General features: G+C 37.8%; 1 protein-coding gene across 6 annotated transcripts in view; it reads left to right on the forward strand.

Moving 5' to 3' along the window:
- LOC149236711 (LRR receptor kinase SERK2-like) overlaps positions 1–21,784 on the forward strand; it is a 247,647-nt gene that overhangs the window by 58,505 nt on the left and 167,358 nt on the right. For 2 of the 6 annotated variants that reach the window (XM_089372457.1, XM_089372459.1), the window contains exons 2-3: positions 18,496–18,579; positions 18,656–18,788. In XM_089372457.1, the coding sequence (XP_089228583.1) occupies positions 18,719–18,788 (70 nt within the window). In that variant the 5' untranslated portion in view covers positions 18,496–18,579; positions 18,656–18,718. The remainder of the gene's footprint in view (positions 1–18,495; positions 18,580–18,655; positions 18,789–21,784) is intronic. The other 4 variants (XM_089372458.1, XM_089372461.1, XM_089372456.1 and 1 more) reach the window with 2 other exon arrangements.

A 21,784-nucleotide genomic window follows, 5' to 3' on the forward strand; every position in this document is an offset into this window, starting at 1 on the left:
CACCAGTGCAGGATTGCACAAAGAGGTGTGCAATCGTGATAGATGCAAGGAGTTATTGCAACAACGCAGAGTTCAGAGAGGGAGCACTTGTCAGCGACAGAGGGAGCTTCAGCATTGGGAGTGTCTCTAGCCTGACAGAGATGTTAGAGTTGGGAGATCAGTTACTTACTTCTTAGTAACTGAGTTGCAGTGCATTAGTTAGCAGTGGTAATGCTATGGGCAACACGATGCAGCATGATGAGAGGGGTTGCAGTGCAGATGCAGTATGGATGCAGCAGTGGCAGTGGTAGGGCCATGGGTAGCAGTATAGGATGCAGCAGTGCAGAGGATGTTGGGCAACAGGCCTAGCATTAGCACAGGGACCGATGCGGACGATTAGAGTGATGCTCAGTGAGGAGTATTACTAGAGCACAGTCCTCGCTAAGAGGGAGTGTTGATTTGGGGTAGCATCGGATGTGCTCTAGCCATGAAAATTGGTGGAGAGACTAAGGCACATGAGATCTCCAATACTCAGAAATGGTTTGGGTAGATTCTAAACAATTTGGCAGATATTAAAATAATTAATATTTTTAATGGGGTCCCTAAGTCTAAACTTAGGGAAATTAAAATATTAATGTGAATTAATATAAAACTGTGTTAGAATGGTCCAAAAGTCATGGATCAAGCCAGATCTAATCTTAGCCGTTTATTAGGGACTTAATCTTGGCCGTTGATTTGTCAACGAGAAAAGTATAAGAGGAGGCTTGAGGGTCACTTGGAGAACACACCAAGAGATCAAGATTTTGACTTTGTGGGGCTGGGTTTGGTGAGAAAGTTGAGAGAGTGATTTGGAGTTGCAGCTAAGGGGCAGTGAATACAGAAGCAAAGAGGCAGAGATAGTGCTAGGAGGATTAGCATAGCAGTCGAGAAAGTTGACGCAGAGGGTAGAAGCCGGAACTGCTGGGAACTGCCAGGAAAGCTGACGCAGAGGGCAAAAGTCGAAACTGCCAGGAACAATTGGAGCTCCGGGAACTGCCGGGAAAGCTGACGCAGAGGGAAGAAGAGGGTGACGCTGGGGTTTCTCGTGGGGCAAATTGGACCTGAGGAGTTGCCGGAGTGTTTATCCGGGGTTTCAGCTGGAGTATCTGCCTCCGAAGGAGAGGTACTACTGCCGAGATTTTTTTTTGTTGGGTGAGCTGGATTTGGCACCCAGATTGTATTCTGAAATTGCTTAATAAATCAAACCCTTAGATAGCTGCACCGGTTTTCTTGCATTGGGTTTTTCTGGGGACATTAGTCCAAAAAATAACGGTGTCATTTGTGTGCTTGTTTCTGTTTCCTTCAATTGATGATTTGTAATGTGTTGAGCATGTACTTGTGTTTATTTCCAGTATTTACATGGTAAATAACTTGTTAATTAATCAGAACAAGTAGGAAGGAATAAATCAGAAAGTACATGGATGGTTTCTAACTATTAGACTTAGAAATTCCAACACTTCTATTAATACAATTATCAATTATAATAATTAATATAATGTTATTTTATAGTTCCCTCTATTTGATTAATATATTATATATATTATAATTTCCTCCCTTTTGTTTGTATAAAAATATATATTACAATTCCCTTTGGTCTTGTAATATATTATAATACCATTTTGTATAATGTATTGCATTTACCTTTTATTTGGTATAATATATTATAGTTAGATGTTATGATGATGGTACATATATTAAGTACGCCTAGTGAGTTCGGTAATTACTTTCATATATTCAATAATTATTTTATTTAATCTATACTTGGACATTTTCATAATTGGTTAGTAGGTATACTAGTACAGTGCATGCGATACATGCATATGTAGCTATCATATGCATGTCTCGTATTCATGCTAGTATTTCTTTGTTCCCTATAACTTGAGGTGTGTCATTACACTTGGCCTCCTGGATAATTTTGGGACCAACTTCAACTGAATCGCCCTTCCATCCAGCAAAATCGATCTCCCTCTGAAGCTATTTGCGCTGGCTCTGCACAACTTCTCTGGGAAATTCAACGGTTTTGCTGTTGACTCTCTGGAATTGGAAGACTTCCTTCGGACTCACCGTCTCTGCCCCTCTCTATCTATGCTTCCCCTCTCTGGCTTGAACACTTCCAGCAGGATGTTGCTGCTCTCTGGAAAATCGAACTGCCGAAGGAAATTGATCTCAAGTTTCTTCCTCCATCTACCCATCGACTTCTTCTTATAATCTCCAGTTTCGACTCCAACAACCAAAATTAAAACTTAATCAATGGCTAAGATCATTTCCTAGTCAATCTGTGTGAGTTTCTAGAGAAATCTTACCTTCCTTAATTAATTACTGTTAATTAATCATTTTCCCTAAGTTAGAATTAGGAAAAATTTAATTATTGATTAATTAATTTAATTAAGACATTTCTAGGTGGATTTTCCTGAAACCTTTTCTGAGTTATGGAGTCCTAGTGTTTCTTAGCCTCTTTGACAACTGTCGAGACTAGAACACCATATGATGCTACAAAAACTAATAGGAAATAGTACAACCACTCTACTACTGGTAGCAGTGGGATGACAATCTGATTCCTAGACAAAGAAAATTACTATTGTGAGGCTGCAACTAAAATTGGTTATAACTTCCGTGATACTTCTCAAAATCTCTATTATAATATGAATATAGAAATGGCACCACCACATTGCTTCAATTGGCATTGGTGCAATTGTGATTTGGTTAATGAGTCCAGAGAAATTGTTGCTTGGAAAAAAATATGAAAAAAAAATTGAAATTTTTGTCTTAGTGCTTGACCAAAAAAGTGCTCTAATATCATTTATTAGGATCCTTGTAGATTAAAGATATACTATAGAATAAGCACTGATGCAACACAATCAATCAATGCAAGAATAGAGAGCATACCTTGAAGGTATGGCAACACCAATTTCAGTCCTTATAGAAGGAATCGCTCCACAAGTCATGCTTGTTACAACAAAAATCCACCATCCCCAATAGGGAGGACTCCATCCTTATTTATAGCTACCTATTAAACTCTAAACATGACCACTAGTGGCCTTGACATTAATCAATCGACCATATTATATTTATTTATTTATAACTACCTAGTGGGCCTTATTTAACAACTAACATAGTGAACCTAGTCCACATCATACTAATTGACCACCATACATATCCTATCATTAACTCTATTGGACCCTTGGGCCATTATTATATCACTAGGGGGAATCTCACCATCTTTTGATTTATAGTTGCCTCACTAACTTTGTAGTGCCTCTATTAGACCTTGACTTCTACAATGATTTGTTTTAAAAAATATTGAGTTTTTGATACAATATCTAGTTGACTCTATATAGAATTCTCCACATATTTCCATTTGTATTTTAAATCTGTCAAGCACATTATTAGATTCATGAACATAACAACATTATGATCTCTAATCACATGTTATTATTGTAGTTTATAGGCCCTTGAGACAATTTTTTCCAGAATGGTCCATTGTGTCTAGATGCTAGCTTAGTGTAACTTTTGAGCTTTATTGAACTCCCTTTTGACATCGCTCCCAAAGTTTCATTTTCTTTTACTTGGATGTGAAGAGAGTCTCAATCTGGAACATCTCACCTCCCTTGGGATAGTCTAGCTTAGTCCTCCTAGCCCAAGTCATTCTCTAGATGATATCCTAACGTTCTACATTAAGGCTTTTATTTTTGTTGGTGAGGTTGTTGGCTCTTCCTCAGTTTAGGATACAATTGAGGATCCTCTTTTGGTTATGATCTAATCAATCATCTAGTGATATGAATGTTTGATCTCTATCCTACTATACATGATACTGATAGGTTCTTGTTTCATTGTTTAAGGTTTACCTATTTGGGTTTAACCCCATGTGTTGTTGTGTTATTTATTTCCCTTTTACTAGTGTTACCCTTTATCATTTTACTAGTGTTTCCCTTAACATTTTTAGGGATGCATAGTCACCATTACTTTGATAATGTCACTTGATGTATGCCTTAGAATTGTTGACCTATTTTTGTTATTTGTGAGCATTTCTTTTAATTTTGTACTTTCTAATTTAGAACTCTCCTGAAGTGCTTTTTAGGTCTAAATAAGTCTTCTTTTGATCTTGTGAAAATTTCAAATTTTTCTTGTTCTTTACAACTTGCTATTTCATTGCTTTCAATATTTTTGGTCCTAACAAGATCCGATCTACATAATTCTCCAATTACTTGAGGTTTTAAACCTTCTTCGATAGTACACATTAAGTAGGATCATCCCTAAGTACTTGTGACATCCATTGTTATAAGCAAATTCAACTAAGTACAAATATCCCTATTTGTTGGCTTATCAAACGCATACATTTTTATAATGTCTTTAGTCACTTGATTTGCACCCTTTATCTATCCATGCATTTTTAGGTGATACTTGACAATGAAATTAAGTTTGGTTCCCAAGGTGTGGGATAAACACTTCGAATATTTTTAGTCATGAATTTCCTCCATGAATACATTTGCAATATTAGATGCTTTACGGGTAGAATGTTGTTAAAATTGGCAACCAGGGCAAAACTTCATGTGGGTCATCTTATTCATGGCTGATAATATTTTGATTAGATTCCTCTCGTCGAGAGGTGTAGGATTGATATAAAGATCACCCGATTCCGATAAGTATTCATGGAGATATGAATTTATTTTGATTATGGAATTATTATCAAGCTGACCTACAACTCATGTAGGCTCAGAAGCCCAATAGTCACATCTATTCAAACACCAAAGTTGTGTATAAATATAGGAAGACTTTTCCTCATTTGGACTCACTCATCTCATCACATCTCTCTCTCTCTCTACTGCACAGAAAAGAGTCTCTTCTCTACTACGCAAAAAAGGGTCTCTCTCTCACACGTGAAGCCGGAAGCTGCAAACTGAAGTTGCAACTGCAGAAGTAAAGATTGACCTGCGTGGACTAGAAGATCTCTTCATCTGAACTGCATTGTAGGTTCATTTGAACCTTCTCTGAAAGCCACAACTTTTGGTGGTGGAATCAAGTCAATCCGACAGATGGTTTGCAAGATCTCGACTGCCCTAGTTTGAAGCCGGAAGCTGTTGAAACTGAAGCTGCAATTGCAGAAGTAAAGATTGACCTACGTGGACTAGAATATCTCTTCATCTGAACTGCGTTGTAGGTTCATCTGAACCTCCTCTGGAAGCTGCAACTTTTGGTGGTGGAATCATGCCGATCTGACGGTTGGTTTGTGAGATATCGTCTGCCCTAGTTTGATGATGAAGGCGCTAATGTTGATGCTGCTGATCTAGGGTTTGCTACTGTTGATATAAATGAGATTTATTGTACTATTTCTCTTCGCTGAATTATTGAAGATAAAAGAAGATTTGATCAAAGGGTTTCTCCACACATTGTGGGGTTTGTCCCTGGCTAGCCGCCACATCTTGTGTCTCTTGTCTTGGCTTGTTTTCTGTCGATCGTTTAATGTTTTATCTGCACTTTACTTTATGTACATGTGATTGCTAATCTGTGGAATATAATAATAAAAAGAAGTAAACTATTATAAGCATAGAACATACCATAGCTTAACATGGTATCAGAGCTGAGGTGAAGACAAAGCCCGAGCAAGAGCAAGAGCAATCACCGAAGAGAAGATTGGCGAGGCTATCCTAAAAGAACTATGGGGTCCTCAACACTCTGCCAAAGGCAAGCTTCGTAAGAAAGATGACTATCACGGATGGAAGATGTCTATCGATCTAACCCTAGAAGATCCAGGAGTGCTGGACCATGTAAGAGGCAATATTGTTGAGCCTCCATCAAATGCATCTGCTGCTGCATGGAACAAATGGAAAACCGAAGAAGTCAAAATAGAAGATCATCCGGGACTCTATCGACAAGCACTTGGTGGCCTACATCTCTGAATTGGACACCTCCAAGGAAATCTACGATAGACTGGTGAGTTTATTTAAAGTTAATGATGCAAATCAAGTTTTGTTTCTTAGAAATAAACTGAGGGAAATCAAGAAGGGTAAAGATGAGAGTATGAAAGCATACTTCTTAAGAATAACCGAGATCAAGAACGATCTCCTATCTATTGGGGAGGCTATTACTGACAGGGAAATGGCACTCACGACTCTTGGAGGATTACCATCCGAATGGTACGTGTTTAGGACTACTCTTCTGAACTATAATGTAATTCCTTGTTTCAAGGAAGTAATGGCTAGATGCATTCAAGAAGAAACAAGGGAAGAAGAGCAAGAAATGCCCATGCCTAAAGGTCCTCTTGCTGCCTTTTCTTCTCATGCTAAGAAAAGAAATAATTCCGGGACTAAATCAAAAGGAAAGGCTAGACCTAAGGCTGGAAGAAAATGACGATGTTACATCTGCGATAAAGCAGGTCACTATGCAAGGGAGTGCCCTGATAGAAAGGACTCACACCGAGACGATGATCAAAATCCCTCTGATGGCAATCAAAGGAATGACAAATTCAATAGCAAAGGTAAGAGGAGAGCTGGGAATCGAGGAAGAGGACAACCATTCAAGAAGGCTAGAAATTCCAAGATGTATTAAATGCACCTGACCTCAAAAAGAACCTAGTGTCCATCTTGGCAATGGAAGACAAAGGCTACAAGGTAACCTTCAATGATGGCAAGGTACGTATATGGAAAAATAATGTTAAAGATGCCTTTACTCTTGGGTTAAGTGTTGATTCATCATATCAGGGCGATGGAAGTTCGCTAGGTGTCATGTCTTCTGACACATCTCTTCAGTCCGAACTTTGGCATCGGAGGTTTGCCCCCCTTCATTATAAAAGCTATACTTGGTGTAAGACAAATGGTGACAGGGATGCCTGAATTCCGAGTAGAGAAAGAAGGTATATGTCCAGGGTGTGCCGAAGGAAAGGTCAAAAGGGGACCATTCCCCTCAAGCCAAAGCAAGACCTCCGATATATTACAGTTGGTTCACTCAGGCATACCTGAGGTTGGCATTAAGAGGGAGACTACTACACCACATACTCCTGAGCAGAATGGTGTGGCGGGAAGGAAGAACCGCACGATTGTGGAAGCTGTCTAGGCCATGCTACATGATCAAAGACTCTCGAAGTTTCTATGCGCTGAAACTACAAACACTGCCGTATATGTACAAAATCGATGCCCTCATCAAGCATTGGGTTCCAAGACTTCTGAAGAAATGTTCATCGCCGATCAAAGGGAAGTCGTGATTAGTCATGATGTCACCTTTGACGAAGATATGGCTGTCAGCAAGGTGGACAATCTTCTGACTTTGAGGAGCTCCGACGAAGCCAACACCAGGGAACCAAAAGAAAAGGATGATGAATCAATGCCTGATGTAGAAGAACCCATGGATCCGATTGATCCTCATCCACATGAGCCTTCCTCTTCTAGGAAGAGGCCTTCATGGCTTAGGGGGATACTTGATGATGCTGAAGGACATGCTGCACCCTGAGGAACCTTCCGTCAAAGTAAGAAACCTAACAGGTATCAGGGATACCTGACCATCATGAGCACGATCATACAAAATGAGCCTTCATCATTCTCAGATGTCGTCAAGCATTAAGTATGGAAGGATGCTATGACCATAGAATATGAGTCTATTATGGAGAATGATGTCTGGGAAGTAGTTCCCAGACCTCGGACAAGACAATTGTTACTTCAAAATGGCTTTACAAGATAAAGCATGCAGCAGATGGAAGTACGGAAAAGTATAAGGCTCGTTTTGTTGCTCGTGGTTTATCCCAGAAGGAAGGTATAGACTATGATATTTGCACCTGTTGCCAGATATACGACCATCCGCTTGATCATAGCCCTTGTGGCTTCACAAGGATGGAACCTACATCAGATGGATGTCAAGACCGCGTTCTTACACAGTTCGATCAAAGAAGAGGTCTATGTGGAGCAACCCGAAGGATTTGAGATTTATGATCGAAAATCTCATGTATGCAGGTTGAAGAAGGCTTTCTATGGGCTGAAGCAAGCACCCGAGCATGGTATGAGAGGATCGATAGCTACTTGATGAAGCTGGAATTCACTAGGAGTGAAGCCGATCCTAACCTTTACTTTAAGGTTGAAGATGACAAGCCTCTCATACTGGTGTTGTATGTGGATGACCTCTTTTCTAACAGGTGCAGACCCTCTCATTCATAAATGTAGGAGGGAGTTGGCTTTTGAATTTGAAATGAAGGACCAAGGACTTGAAGTATGGCAGAAGCCAAGGGAAATTTTCCTATCTCAAGGAAAATATATGGTAAAGATATTGGAAAGATTCGGTATGATGGACTGCAAGCCTGTGACTACCTCGAGGATCTTAACTTTTAGAAGTTATATGGTAGTGATGTCGGACCAGATTTGGGAAATGCCTTTGAGTTTCATAAACTCATTTGCATTGATGTTCTTAGTGAACCTTCGTCCGAACATATGTTTTGCAGTTAGCATTGTGAGCTCATATTTGGTTGAGCCTCACTGGATTGATGCCAAGAATCTTCTAAGATATCTTCATGGCACAATTACTAATGGATTGAGATACACTGTCGGAAATATGAAACTGCATGATTATTTGAATGCTGATTAGGCAGGTAGTGTGGAGGATCACTGGAGCACTTTTTAGTGCTGTTTCTCTTTGGATTCTGCTTCGATATAATGGATGAGCAGGAAGCAGAAGTCGGTTGCCATAAGCACCACCGAGACCGGATACATATCTACGAGTATGATCTCGTATGAAGCTGCCTAGTTGGGGAAGCTCTTCAGTGAGCTGTTTGAACACATACCACTGTGATTCTCTGTAACAACCAGAGGTGGGATTCGATTATTGAGGAATCCCGTATTCGTCGATTGCTCCAGCAGATAAACATCATTTGGGATATGGTAAGTCGATGAGCAAGGAGGCTCCATTGCATTAAGATGATGTACAAGTCGATAAAACTTGTCAAAGCCTCGAGGAAAGATCTAATCTGTAATTTTCCCAAACGATTTGGTGTCGTCAAGAAACCCTTGTACAAGGGTCCTGCATGTTGCATACATTGAGCTCTGGGAGCTCTGAGGGCTTGCGGTTCTTATTGGAGCAACATACGACCACAGGGTGACTCACCCTCCCCTGGTGGTGAGCATTGGAATAAGATGATTCGCTCTCTTGTGGGACAAGATGATTCGCTCTCTTGTGGAATAGGATGATTCGGTCTCCTGTGTAGCAGGATGATTAGTTCTCCTGTGAGGCCTGGATTGATGTGTTCTCCATGGCAGCTTGGATTGATGTGTTCTCCATGGCAATTGTAGCAGGATTGATGTGTTCTCTTGTGAGGACAGGATTGATTAGTTCTCTTGTCGAGGCATCCTACCCATGCAGTCTGGGACTCATGGGAAGTACCTCTCATCTAATCAATGAGCAGGGAAATGAAGTTAGGGACCATAGTAGTACCGATGGACGCATCGTTGTATCTACCGTACTCCCTATGCTAGGATGACCTCCATTGATCTGGGATCATTGATACTGGTCTGGGACCAGTGGTAGGAGTTGTACCATACTATGACGCTGACTTCGGGTCGGTTGAGACTAGTCTGGGACCAGTGGTACATACTCTGAGACTGACTTTGTGCCAGTGCAGTGCTGGCTGGGATCGGTGAGAGTGGTACATACTATGACGCTGACTTCGGGTCGGTTGAAACTGGTCTGGGACTAGTGGTGCACTCTTTGAGACTGCGATATTGGTCTGGGACCAGTGGTAGGAGTGGTACCTACTATGAAGCTGACTTCGGGTCAGTTGAGACTGGTCTGGGACCAGTGGTACGCACTCTGAGACTGACCTTGAGTCAGTGGAGGATGATATTGGTCTGAGACCAGTGGAGTTGTACTCACTATGACGCTGACTTCAGGTTGGTTGAGACTGGTCTGGGACTAGTGGTACATACTTTGAGACTGACTTTGAGACAGTATGCTACATCCTCGATCATTTCTTCTTCTTCATAATTCGGACAAAAGCAGAGCAGAACAAAACAATGCAAGAGCAGAGCAGAACAGAGCAAAGTAGTACAGATCAGTATAGGGTAGAACAAGACAAAGCAGAACAGGCAGAATAGAGCAGAGCAGGGCAAGGGTCAGGCTGTATAGGGCAGTGCATTTGATGGATGAATAGTAACGACCGATAGATAGATTGCAGATGAAGTTCTCCCTAGTTGAGAGGGAGTGTTAAAATTGGCAACCAGGGCAAAACTTCATGTGGGTCATCTTATTCATGGCTGATAATATTTTTATTAGATTCCTCTCGTCGAGAGGTGTAGGATTGATATAAAGATCATCCGATTCCGATAAGTATTCATGGAGATATGAATTTATTTTGATTATGGAATTATTATCAAGCCGACCTACAACTCATGTAGGCTCAGAAGCCCAACAGTCGCATCTATTCAAACACCAACATTGTGTATAAATATAGGAGAAATTTTCCTCATTTGGACTCACTCATTTCATCACATCTCTCTCTCTCTACTGCACAGAAAAGAGTCTCTTCTCTACTGCGCAGAAAAGGGTCTCTCTCTCACACATGTGAAGCCGGAAGCTGTCGAAATTGAAGCTGCAACTGCAGAAGTAAAGATTGACCTGCGTGGACTAGAAGATCTCTTCATCTGAACTGCGCTGTAGGTTCATCTGAACCTCCTCTGAAAGCCACAACTTTTGGTGGTGGAATCAAGTCAATCCGACGGACGGTTTGCAAGATATCGACTGCCCTAGTTTGAAGTCGGAAGCTGCTGAAACTGAAGCTGCAACTGCAGAAGTAAAGATTGACCTACGTGGACTAGAAGATCTCTTCATCTGAACTGCGCTGTAGGTTCATCTGAACCTCCTCTGGAAGCCACAACTTTTGGTGGTGGAATCATGCCGATCCGATGGTCAGTTTGTGAGATATCGTCTGCCCTAGTTTGATGATGAAGCCGCTAATGTTGATGCTGCTGATCTAGGGTTTGCTACTGTTGATATAAATCATATTTATTGTACTATTTCTCTCTGCTGAATTATTGAAGATAAAAGAAGATTTGATCAAAGGGTTTCCCCACACATTGTGGGGTTTATCCCTGGCTAGCCGCCACATCTTGTGTCTCTTGTCTTGGCTTGTTTTCTGTCGATCGTTTAATGTTCTATCTGCACTTTACTTTATGTATATGTGATTGCTAATCTGTGGAATATAATAAGAAAAAGAAGTAAACTGTTATCAGCATAGAACATACCATAACTTAACAAATGTGTTGGGTAATGCATGTGGATTTTGTTAATTGATCAAATAATACCATGATGGAGTTGTTCTTTCTTATAGTATTCGATACTCTAGTGATGAAGCCAATAATGATCTCCTCCACCTGCCATTCTAGCATTGAAAACACTACAACATTTGGATGGAATGTTGATGTTTCACCGTCATTCTTCAATATAGTTTGGTCATTGGGCTATGTACTTGAAAACTTCCTTCTTCATTTTGAGCCAATAATACTACCTCCTTAGCTCATAAATATCTTTCCATATCACAAATGCCTTGAGTAGGGTGTATCTTGAACTTCTCTTGAATCGAACTTCTTTATCACTACCAAATAGGATATGTACATTCTTCTTTTGCAGGCAAGGAGTTCATCTTTTAAAGTTAGAGATCGTTAGATTGCTACTTAGTTGTTCTTCCACATAGTTGAATACTTCATCCTAACTTGTAGTACATAGGCCCTAAGTGCTTCCAACACTTTTTTCTATCAAATTTGTTTTGCATATCCATGTTATGAATATAATTTATAGTAAAATAATAGAAAATAATGTAAACAATAATACTCATAATTAATGATTAATTAACTGAATAGTTAGTAATGAAGAGATATGTCCCTAAGGACATAACCATTGTGAAGAGGTACCTGCATAGGGTATATAATCAAACCCTCACCCTCATTGTAATCATCTCATATCAATTATTTTTATACAATATTCAATATATAATTACTCATCCTACAATGGATGTCTTTGTCTTCGAAGTATTTTGAAGATTATTGCAAGTATATGAACTTTGTTCGTTATAGTGGTATTAGAGCCGTTCGATACTCTGGCCGCTCAACCGTTGCACAGAGCCACGTTCTTCGATCCAGGTCTTTGGCTATCGTAAGTTGTCAACCTTGTTGCCATTGAAGCAATTCGCTACACAAGTTTTTGGAGATTCTCCATTTCGCTGTTAGGCTTTTGGCCATTTAAAAAAAGAAAAAAGAAAAAAGAAAAAAGAAAAAAGAAAAAAGAAAAATACAGAAAAGAAGAAATAGATTATATAATAGAAAAAAATAAAAATTATATATAATATATTGTAAGCGAATATGAACTTCAAAGATATAAAATAAAAGGGATAATATTGAACCACTCGATTTGTTATATAAGATATTAAATAAGACGGGCCTGACATAAAGTGATATTAATATTGGAGTGCAGATTTTTAAGTCAAAGGTGACTTAGAAAAAAAAGGTATTATTAAAAATAATTAAAAAATTAAATGAGGAGAGTGTATATATATATATATATATAAGGCAAGCCTGACATAAAGTGAGATTTATCGGAGTGCAGATTTTTAAGTCAAAGGTGACTTAGAAAAAAAAGAAGGTATTATTAAAAGTAATTAAAAAATTAAAAGAGGAGAGTGTATATATATATATCTATAAGGCGGGTTTGATATAAAGTGATATTAGCATTGGAGTGCGGATTTTTAAGTCATAGGTCACTTAGAAAAAAGTTATTATTAAAAATAATTAAAAAATTAAAAGAGGAGAGTGTATAAAAACATGTTTATTTGAAAAAATAAAAGGAAGGAAGAAGGTATTATTATAGAGGAAAAAAAACTAGTTTTTACCAAAGTAAAGAGGGTTCGTTATTAAAAACAAAAACAAAAAAAAAGTTACTTTTAAAACCCTAAATTCACTAGAAGAAAAGAATGGAGTCTAATTTGGAAATAAAGGATGGAAGATTTCTAGAAAATTCATATAACTGTGCTTTAGTGCTATTTAAAGTAAAAGGGACTCTTGCAGGAAAAGATGTTACTATCTCTATCTCGTCCGCTGAAAATAAAAATTATATAAAACCTAAAATCACAAACCAATTAGTGATTCCTGAGTCAAATATAATCGAAAAATTAGACTTCTTGGACAAAAAACAATACAAAATAACTAATTTACAGTTAAACATTGGGGATTATACATTTATGTCACAATTCTTTGTTCAATCCCTATGGAATGATCAAGGTGACATTATTCTGGGATCACCCTGGATGGAAACACTAGGATCTTTTATCTTGAATACGAAAAAAAAGTTTTTGACATTTTCCTACAGGAAGAAAAAAATAACATTACAAGACATTACATTGAAGCCAGATTCAGTGACGCCAGAAGACATACAAGATATCTCAAAAGTAATTCTTAAAGAAAATAAAAAACAATACAAAATATGAAAATGGAAGTTGACAAAGTCATCGTTGACAAGAATGAAGAAGTTTCTCGGCTTAAGGACCACAACAAGAAATTATTGATGCAAATTAAGAAGCTTAAAAGTGACAAGAAGTCGCTAAAAGACAAGTTAGAACAACATACTCAAGAAGAAGTCTTGAAGTTTCCAATCGTAATAGTCCAAGTTGAAGATAAGGGAACGGATATTGATCCAGTTAATATCACAACTCAAGAAGAGGATAAACCAACTGAAGTGAAGATGTACTCAAAAGTTGCAGTTCAAACATCATAGATTTCAAGTGAAGATTCTATAACTACATCAATGCCTAAAGTAAATCATGAAATTACCACACACATGTTGAAGGAAGATCAAACTGCAAGAGCTCCTTATCGACATCCGAATCACAAGAGCAGACAACGAAGTCAGTCTACATATTTGAACCATTTAGAATAGAAGCAACAGATTTATGTTCCAAGGAATACTGAAGTTTGTAGAATCCAATCCTATGATAACAATTCACTACAAATTTCCAGTCATCAGAAAGTTCCACAAAAAATTAATCTAGGATGGTTAGATCCATTCTCAGTCCGACAATTTTGTTTATCACTCCAAGGATCATATCGTCTTGTATCAACGAAGATGAAGGTTTTGAGATGAGAAGATATTCAAAACAAGAAAAGAGACCAAGCCCTTTCATCAATAAGCTTTGAGGACAAAGCTTTTCAAAGAGAAATGCAATGTTATGAATATAATTTATAGTAAATAATGGAAAATAACGTAAACAATAATAATCACAATTAATGATTAATTAACTAAATAGTTAGTAATGAAGAGGTATGTCCCTAAGGACATAACCATTGTGAAGAGGTACCTGCCTAAGGTATATAAGCAGACCCTCACCCTCATTGTAATAATCTCGTATCAATTATTTTTATATAATATTCAATGTACAATACCTGTCTTGCAATGGATGTCTTTGTCTTCAAAGTATTTTGAAGATTATTGCAAGTATACGAACTTTGTTCATTACAATCCCAATATATGAAGGATATTGTTAGCTGCAAGGTTTAGCTTGATTGGTAGATGCTCGTGTGAAAGTTCGTAGAGGTCTCGAGATCAAATCTCATTGAGTCTCTTAGGGTTACTAGCTTGTATTTTGGCTAGCGATTACTACCCTCCTCCATCCATAATACTAGGGAAAGGGGGGAATACGCAAGGGCTTGGTAGCGCACTCGTGTCCTCACTTGGAATGCCTAATACGTAGGTGAGTGAGGGAATATATTTCTACTGAAAAAATATGCATGTGAGTGAGGGAATATATCTCTCCTAAAAAAATATGTAGGTGAGTGAGGGACATATTTCTCTTGAAAAAATACGCAAGATGTGATAACTTTTGGAGTTACTCCAAAAAGCATTTCCAACTTGCTTGGGGGTGCTTCATGTGATGTAGAGTGCATGGTTCATGGATGACCCTTGATTGTTTTGTGTTGGATAGACACAATGGAGTTGACTTGCTCATTGGGTTGCTAGACCTTGTATGGATGTTTGCATAACATTCTTCCTTGAGCAGTGGAGACCTATGGAGCTTAGTGACTTTCTTCATCATTGCAACATGGACGATTGGTTGGTTGCTTGAAGGATACCTTGCTTTAGAGGAAGAACATTAGGCATTTTGGAGGGTGTTGAGCTCTAAATGGCATAGGAACACTTGTTTGCTTGCATGGAGGCTTGTACTTGACTTGAGGATGCTTGGGTTGAGGGAGTGATCAAGTAGGTGGGGTGAACCTAGAGGAGCACATGGCTTTGGAGGATTACAGAGGAGTGTTGGACACATTGCATGGAATGCTCATGCCGTGGAGCCTTTCTTGCAGAGGTCATTACCATGGAGCTTGACATGTGCCACTTGGAGACAATGTTATCATAACCTAACTATTGATCAAATTGGTCGACCCCCCGAACCGGGAACCGATAAAAAAACCAGACTAAAAACACATAAAATATTCAAATTTTAAAGAAAAACATATACATTCATGTGCATCCATATGAATTCAAACCATTTATACCCAAATAAGGAAAAGTCTTCATTTATATAGCATGTAAGGATGCACATAACCAAAATAGCACATAGTGTAATCCATCTTTGAACCAAAAATATATCAACAAACGGGCCCTAGATAGCCTCTAGCATCCAAAAAAACTCATGCTACAACAAATACCTACATATCATCAAAATCATTGCTTATATTGGGATCTTTGTCATCAATATCACTCTTTAAGCATTAAAATAAGATAGAAAAGGCTTAGCATGTCAAGTCACGATTTTGTTTGAGTGATGGGTACATTTTTAGTAGGGTCATGATAGAGAAGTTCAACAATCAATGCCACTAACATCAATGTACATAGAGGGCTTGGTAAATGCTACTTACATACCGTTGTACATGGCAAATCCAATGAAAACATTGCAGTCCCCCCAATCCTGAAATCTTGAAAAACTGTTAAGTCTATTGGATTTTGAGTGGAATCTAAAATTCTTCTTTCTCCATATGAAATCCAATGAGGTTGGAACCACTTTCAAACATCCCGAGTCATATAATGGTAATGTTGGAAATTTAAGTAAAATTATCACATTTACAATTTAACATTACCATTAATTGCATAGCATTAGTAGGGAAATATGCTCAAATACTAGGTTTCCCCAATTATAAATTATTGTTTTTTTAAATAAATTGTGTTGAAAGGGTCCTAGGTAGTGTTGTACAAAATTGACTGGTTCTGTATCAGTGAAAAAAAAAACTTTCTATTTCCAGTTTGTGACACCAGTTTGAACCAATTTTCCCTCGAAAATGGTTGGATTGACTGGTTTAGTCTGGTCTAGTTTGGTTCTGATAACACTGATATCAATTAGTGCCTCCTATTTGTGACCCTCTTGAGCAGTGGAAAGGAAAGGCCTCAGGGAAGGTCATATTGGACTAGGGGCATGGGAATAACCTCCTAGGTAAAGTGTAGTAACAGGATACAATCAAGAGAGATAATCATCTAGCTAAACCTGTGATTCATATTAGGATGCCCCTAACATCAAATGAAATTATGAAAGCACATGATTACAGAAATGGTTAGTGTACCTTGTAATATATGACCCACCTTCCTTCAAGAAGTATGTTGGGTGAGGAAGAAAGCAGTGACTGGACATATGTGGAGAGCTCTGAGGCATAGCTACCTGTAGGTCATCCATAGGGCTGCGAGCTGACAGGCTGATCGAATAGGAGGAAATTTTTCTGCTAGTTCCTTAGTAAATTGCCGCAAATTTGGGTGGTTAAAAGTAGCCCATATCCTCAAAGTGCACAGAGGGTATTGAGTATATGGCATTGAAAGAGGTTATGATGATTATTGTATATACCCTTCCAATTTAAATTTCTCCAAAAAAAGGGATACTTTTGCAAATAGTTCTCATTGGAATCTCGATGCGAACTTGAGATCTGCATCCATACATTTTAAAGTTGTGTGGTGCAATGATTTCTTTACAAATAGCTATAGTGACTTTTATTGTTGATATTGATTACGTTGGGTAGATTTTGAAAACAAATTGCTTTGTTGCATGTTAATGTGGAGTGACTATGGCAAACACTGCAGTTCCAGGAATACTCTATTGTAAAAACATTTATTGCTCAAGTCAGTCCAATCTCGTTATTTTAGACATTTTTTTTGATAGATTCATCCTGGCAAGAGGTAAATCTCGGCTATTATGATTTCTTAAAAAATATGAGGTTGAGTAATATATTTCAAAAGTAAGGAAGCACTCTTGAAGTTGGTGTTGGATAAAGTTGCTAAAACCTGATATTAGAAGCAAACTGTAAGCTCTGAAAAGACAAGTGTTTTACAGAGATTCATGAGGATCCCTCTCTACCTTCTCTCAATATCTTGACTAAATATGCTTGACCTTGTCTCTCAGAGAGGTGGTTTCCTTAAGCCAATAGGTCATGTATTGTTTCTTCAGATCTATCAGATTGATTACATCCATTTTTGACTCATCTTGCCCACTGTGAGCATGAGAGTCATGTGAATGTTGGGTATATTGGTATAAACAATAGCAAATTGGTTAGGCAGTGCCCCCTTATCTCTCCTACAACCAGCACATTGTACTTGTCCATGTAATTGACATAAAGGGGTTGCTGCTTCCTCCCATGCCAAACATAACCGTCATGGATAGTAGTGCACCACCATATTTTCCCCTCCTTAAGAATTTGTTTCCCTTGGATGTTAGCAAAAGTTTGGTGCTGATTTCTCAACTTCCTTGCGCAGCCTTGTTGCCTCTTCTTAGTCTGGGTCACTATCTAGATGACATAATAATGTTCAATAATGGTGACTTCATTGTGATGATGGGAACTGTCTCTCTTATCGAGACACTGAAAAAGACCACCTTATCTTCAACCTTCTGCTCGCAGTTTGATTCACTTGTTCCATTCATTTTGGTACCACTTGTTCTCTGTCTTCCTCTCCAAGGCTGTACTTCACTGTTGAGTGTTTACCCATTCTAGGTTTAACCCCCTTTTTTATTTTTACTATCCTTTCACTTTTATTCTTTGAGGGGGGAGATGCTTTAGGCACTCTTTATTTTGCTGTTATTACTTACTATACGTTTGAGCCCCATTGACCTATTTTGATCATTAGGAGAAAGTGGTATTATTTCATTTATGTATTAATTAATATAGTCAATGAACATGGGATACTTCAAGGTTCAGAACCTGTAACTTGGTTATTTTGGAATGGTTCTCCACTTTTTTCCTGAAAATCCTAAGATGTTTCTTTACATGGTCGCACATCTTTTGTGTAAAATTATTAATTATAAAAACTGTCTCAAATCTCAAAAACTACATTTCAGTATAAAATCTCTGAAACGTTTGCCTTCGAATTATAAATTATTCCTTTCTTAGATTAGTCATATTTGCTAAATTTTGTTAGGTGTCTCCTTAAAGCATTCCTTGACATTTCTTTTGATGAACCTCACGTCATATTTAAATAATGCTATGAAAACAGGTTCCATCGAACATTTTCCCAATAGTCCGTGTGCCATTGTCTTCCTCAACTTCAACAAGCCCGAAAATTGTGTGATAGCGACAGGTATGTTTCTTTTATGGTGAGGATGCAAATTGCTTCTTAGCTGTTAAGCTGGCATTTTGGAGATATATGCAATCAGGAAAGTTGAATTTTGCAGATTTTCAACAATTTTTTACGGGGAAAAGTCTGAAGTGGACATTCTATGATGAAGTGGCTTATACTTCTTATTTTTCTGTGCTGCCCATGGTCTACAGCTGCAACAAATGATGAAGGTATCCTATCAACTTTCTTCGCAATACTTGCATATAGAAGAAGATACAAGAGTGATATAAAGGAATATATCACCTGAAAAAAACTAAGATACTTGTGTACAGATTTCACACCCCAAACATATTTGAATTTATTGTACTGGTTTACATTGTAGCAATTCAAGGAATTAAGCAATAATTTATAATTGTAAAAATAGATTAACATAAACGGAAGGTCAACAACACCTCCTAGTGATCTCCAAAAGATGCAGAGAATAATGTCGACATGGGTTTTCTACCCTAGAACTTCATCTCATCTAATATCTTGCTAATGTTCAGTAATTGGAAATCAATTGATTGAATGTTGCTTAGAAGTGTTCTTGGCTTTTGTTACTTATTTTCCTGAAGATTATAGATGACAAGAGCTGGATATTTCTTGTTCACAAAGTATATAGGAATGAGTGCTTGTATTCTCAGAACAACAATGAAAATGTATTGTATTGAGATCCAGTATATAAATTCGAAAATGGCTGTTTTACATGCAGCAAATGTCTGCTTTAAGTGCCTACTTTGTAGGTTAAAATTTAAATAGGTGCATGATTGTTGCGGCCACATACTATGTTTGACTAGAGGCATTAATTACCTTTGAGCTTTATTATTGGTTAATTATATGTGTAACTATAGACAACCGTTTTTGAGGCGATGTTTGTTTCTTTTCTCTTTTTAATGAATGAAATGCATCTTATATTTCATTGCTGCACAGGGAAAACATATTTTGATACGTTCTTACATTGGAAGCCAAAGTAGAAGCATGCTCATTTCCCCCTATTGTAGAAGCGAGGAGGATAAGCATGTCCATTTTGGTCCCAACCTTAGTAGAGTCATTATCTCTATGGAAAATCCCTATGTTGCACTGGTTTTGGGGATGGGCTAACGACGGGGATGGGGGTACGAGTCACCGGAACGGCTAGAGCACACCCCCAAATTTTCAGGGGACGGGGGGTTGGAGACGACAATATATATATGCAAAATTCAATATTAATACTTGTAGTTGTTTCAAGCTAGTATTATGCACAACCCTTACACTCACCAATTAAAATCTTAAACAATTTGAAAAAGGGTTGAGTGACATTCCATTATTGGCCACTAGACATGAAATGAAATGATATTTTAAGGTCCACGAGACTAAAAATAGTCTATGAGACCATTAGTTCCCTGTTTTTCGCTCTTTGCAATTCAGTCCTTTTCCGATTCAAATTGATGATGAGCTGACCCAACCTTCCAACAATCCCCTCGCTAAAAAGACAATGCCAAGAAACTGATGCTAACATGTTCTCATAACTTTCTCTGATGTCTTTGAATGCATCACATTCCAAAATGAAATGTTTTTCCGATTCCACAACCCCAAACGTGCAAAATGTACACACCCGTTCTTCGGCTTCCCAAGCTTCTTTATGCCTTTTCCACTGTCTTGTTTCACACCGCAGTTGATGTGAGTTGGTCCTTAATTGAGCAATAAGAACTTTTGCCCTCCACGAAATGCTAGCTCCAATGAACTCTTTTTGTTGTAAATCACACGTAGGGTTGAATTCCTCAATGTAATATTTCTTCTTTCTACCCAACTCTTTTCCCCATACCTTTTTATGAAACTTCTCCATAACAAAATCCTTTAGCTCCTTGCTATTTGTGGAACAAGCATTGAGGTAGATATTCCATTTTTGCATCCATGTGTAGTTTTGTTTCATCCATGTTTTTTTTCTTTCACTCATGCCTTCATTGAAGATAACATTAGGCCATCTACCTACTCTCATTTGTTCAATTCTTTTTAGGTATCTTATGAGCTGCACCATAGCAATTGCTTCAATGGAAGTTGCTCCTGTTTCACTCAACATTATCTCATAAGGTATCGAACTTCTTATTTTGAACTTGCTCATGATCAAGCGTTTTTGGATTTTCTCATTTTTTTTCCATTTTGAGACGGGAGTGCTACTAGCCCACAATTCACACCCATATAGCATCACTGGACAAACTAGGAGTCCAAAAAGCACTTTAATCATTTTCCAATCCCATAACTCTGCCTCTCTACATCTATTTTGAAGAGCATATAATGCTTTCCACCCTCCTAAAATTCTCTTCTTTCTACAGTCCTCCCAATTGAGTTTGTTGTTGAAATCAATCCCAAGGTACTTGTACTCATTTACTTCTTCAAGAATGTTGTCTTCAAAGAAGAAAGTATGCTGGCTCTGCTTCCTTTTATTAGAAAAAAATCATTATTTTGGTCTTGCTAGTATTGACTTGCATCCCCACTACTCTACAAAAATGCTCAAGGGCATATAAGTGCATTTGCAATCCATGGCTTGATTTAGAAATCAATACAATATCATCATCATGAGCTTTAGCTTTAGGAAACTTAAGTGTAACTACTTTAAATTTGTAATAAGGTCCATGAACAATCTATCAAGGAGAATTATCTTTATATTAGTTCTTTCTGCTCATATTTCTTGTTAAACGCAAAAGGCATTCCCTTTTCAATAAATTTTGCAAACTTTTATAGCTATGTTGAAAACCACTATAAAATAATTTGGTTTTCTGATGATATTAAATTCATATTTCAGATTAAGAAGAGGATTGAATAGGAATTTATTTAAACATTTAGTACTCAATCCAATTCACAATTATCTGATTGTTTTCACAATGCTTGGGGTTGGGATGATGAAAGCATTGAACTTGAATGTGTCCTTTAAACCCACATACAATATGTAAAAGATGAGATGATCCTATGAAAGAACAAGAAAAATAACCACAAGGATCATCCTTTTAAAACGTTGTATTTTCTGTTTTCTTAACATGGAGGGTGCTTTTTGTAATTTTACCATTGAAAATCCAATATCTAAATCACTAGAAATCCAAAATGAAACCCATCATACAAAACCCATGTTTTGAGCTGCAACTTGTACAAAAAATTTAGATTCAATGCATTCCAAAAAAATGAATGGGAAAAATGATCATATTGTTCAATC

Source organism: Pinus tabuliformis, chromosome 8, assembly GCF_031772625.1.
Source record: "Pinus tabuliformis cultivar Carrire ecotype Pingquan chromosome 8, CPIR1, whole genome shotgun sequence".
NCBI lineage: Eukaryota > Viridiplantae > Streptophyta > Pinopsida > Pinales > Pinaceae > Pinus > Pinus tabuliformis.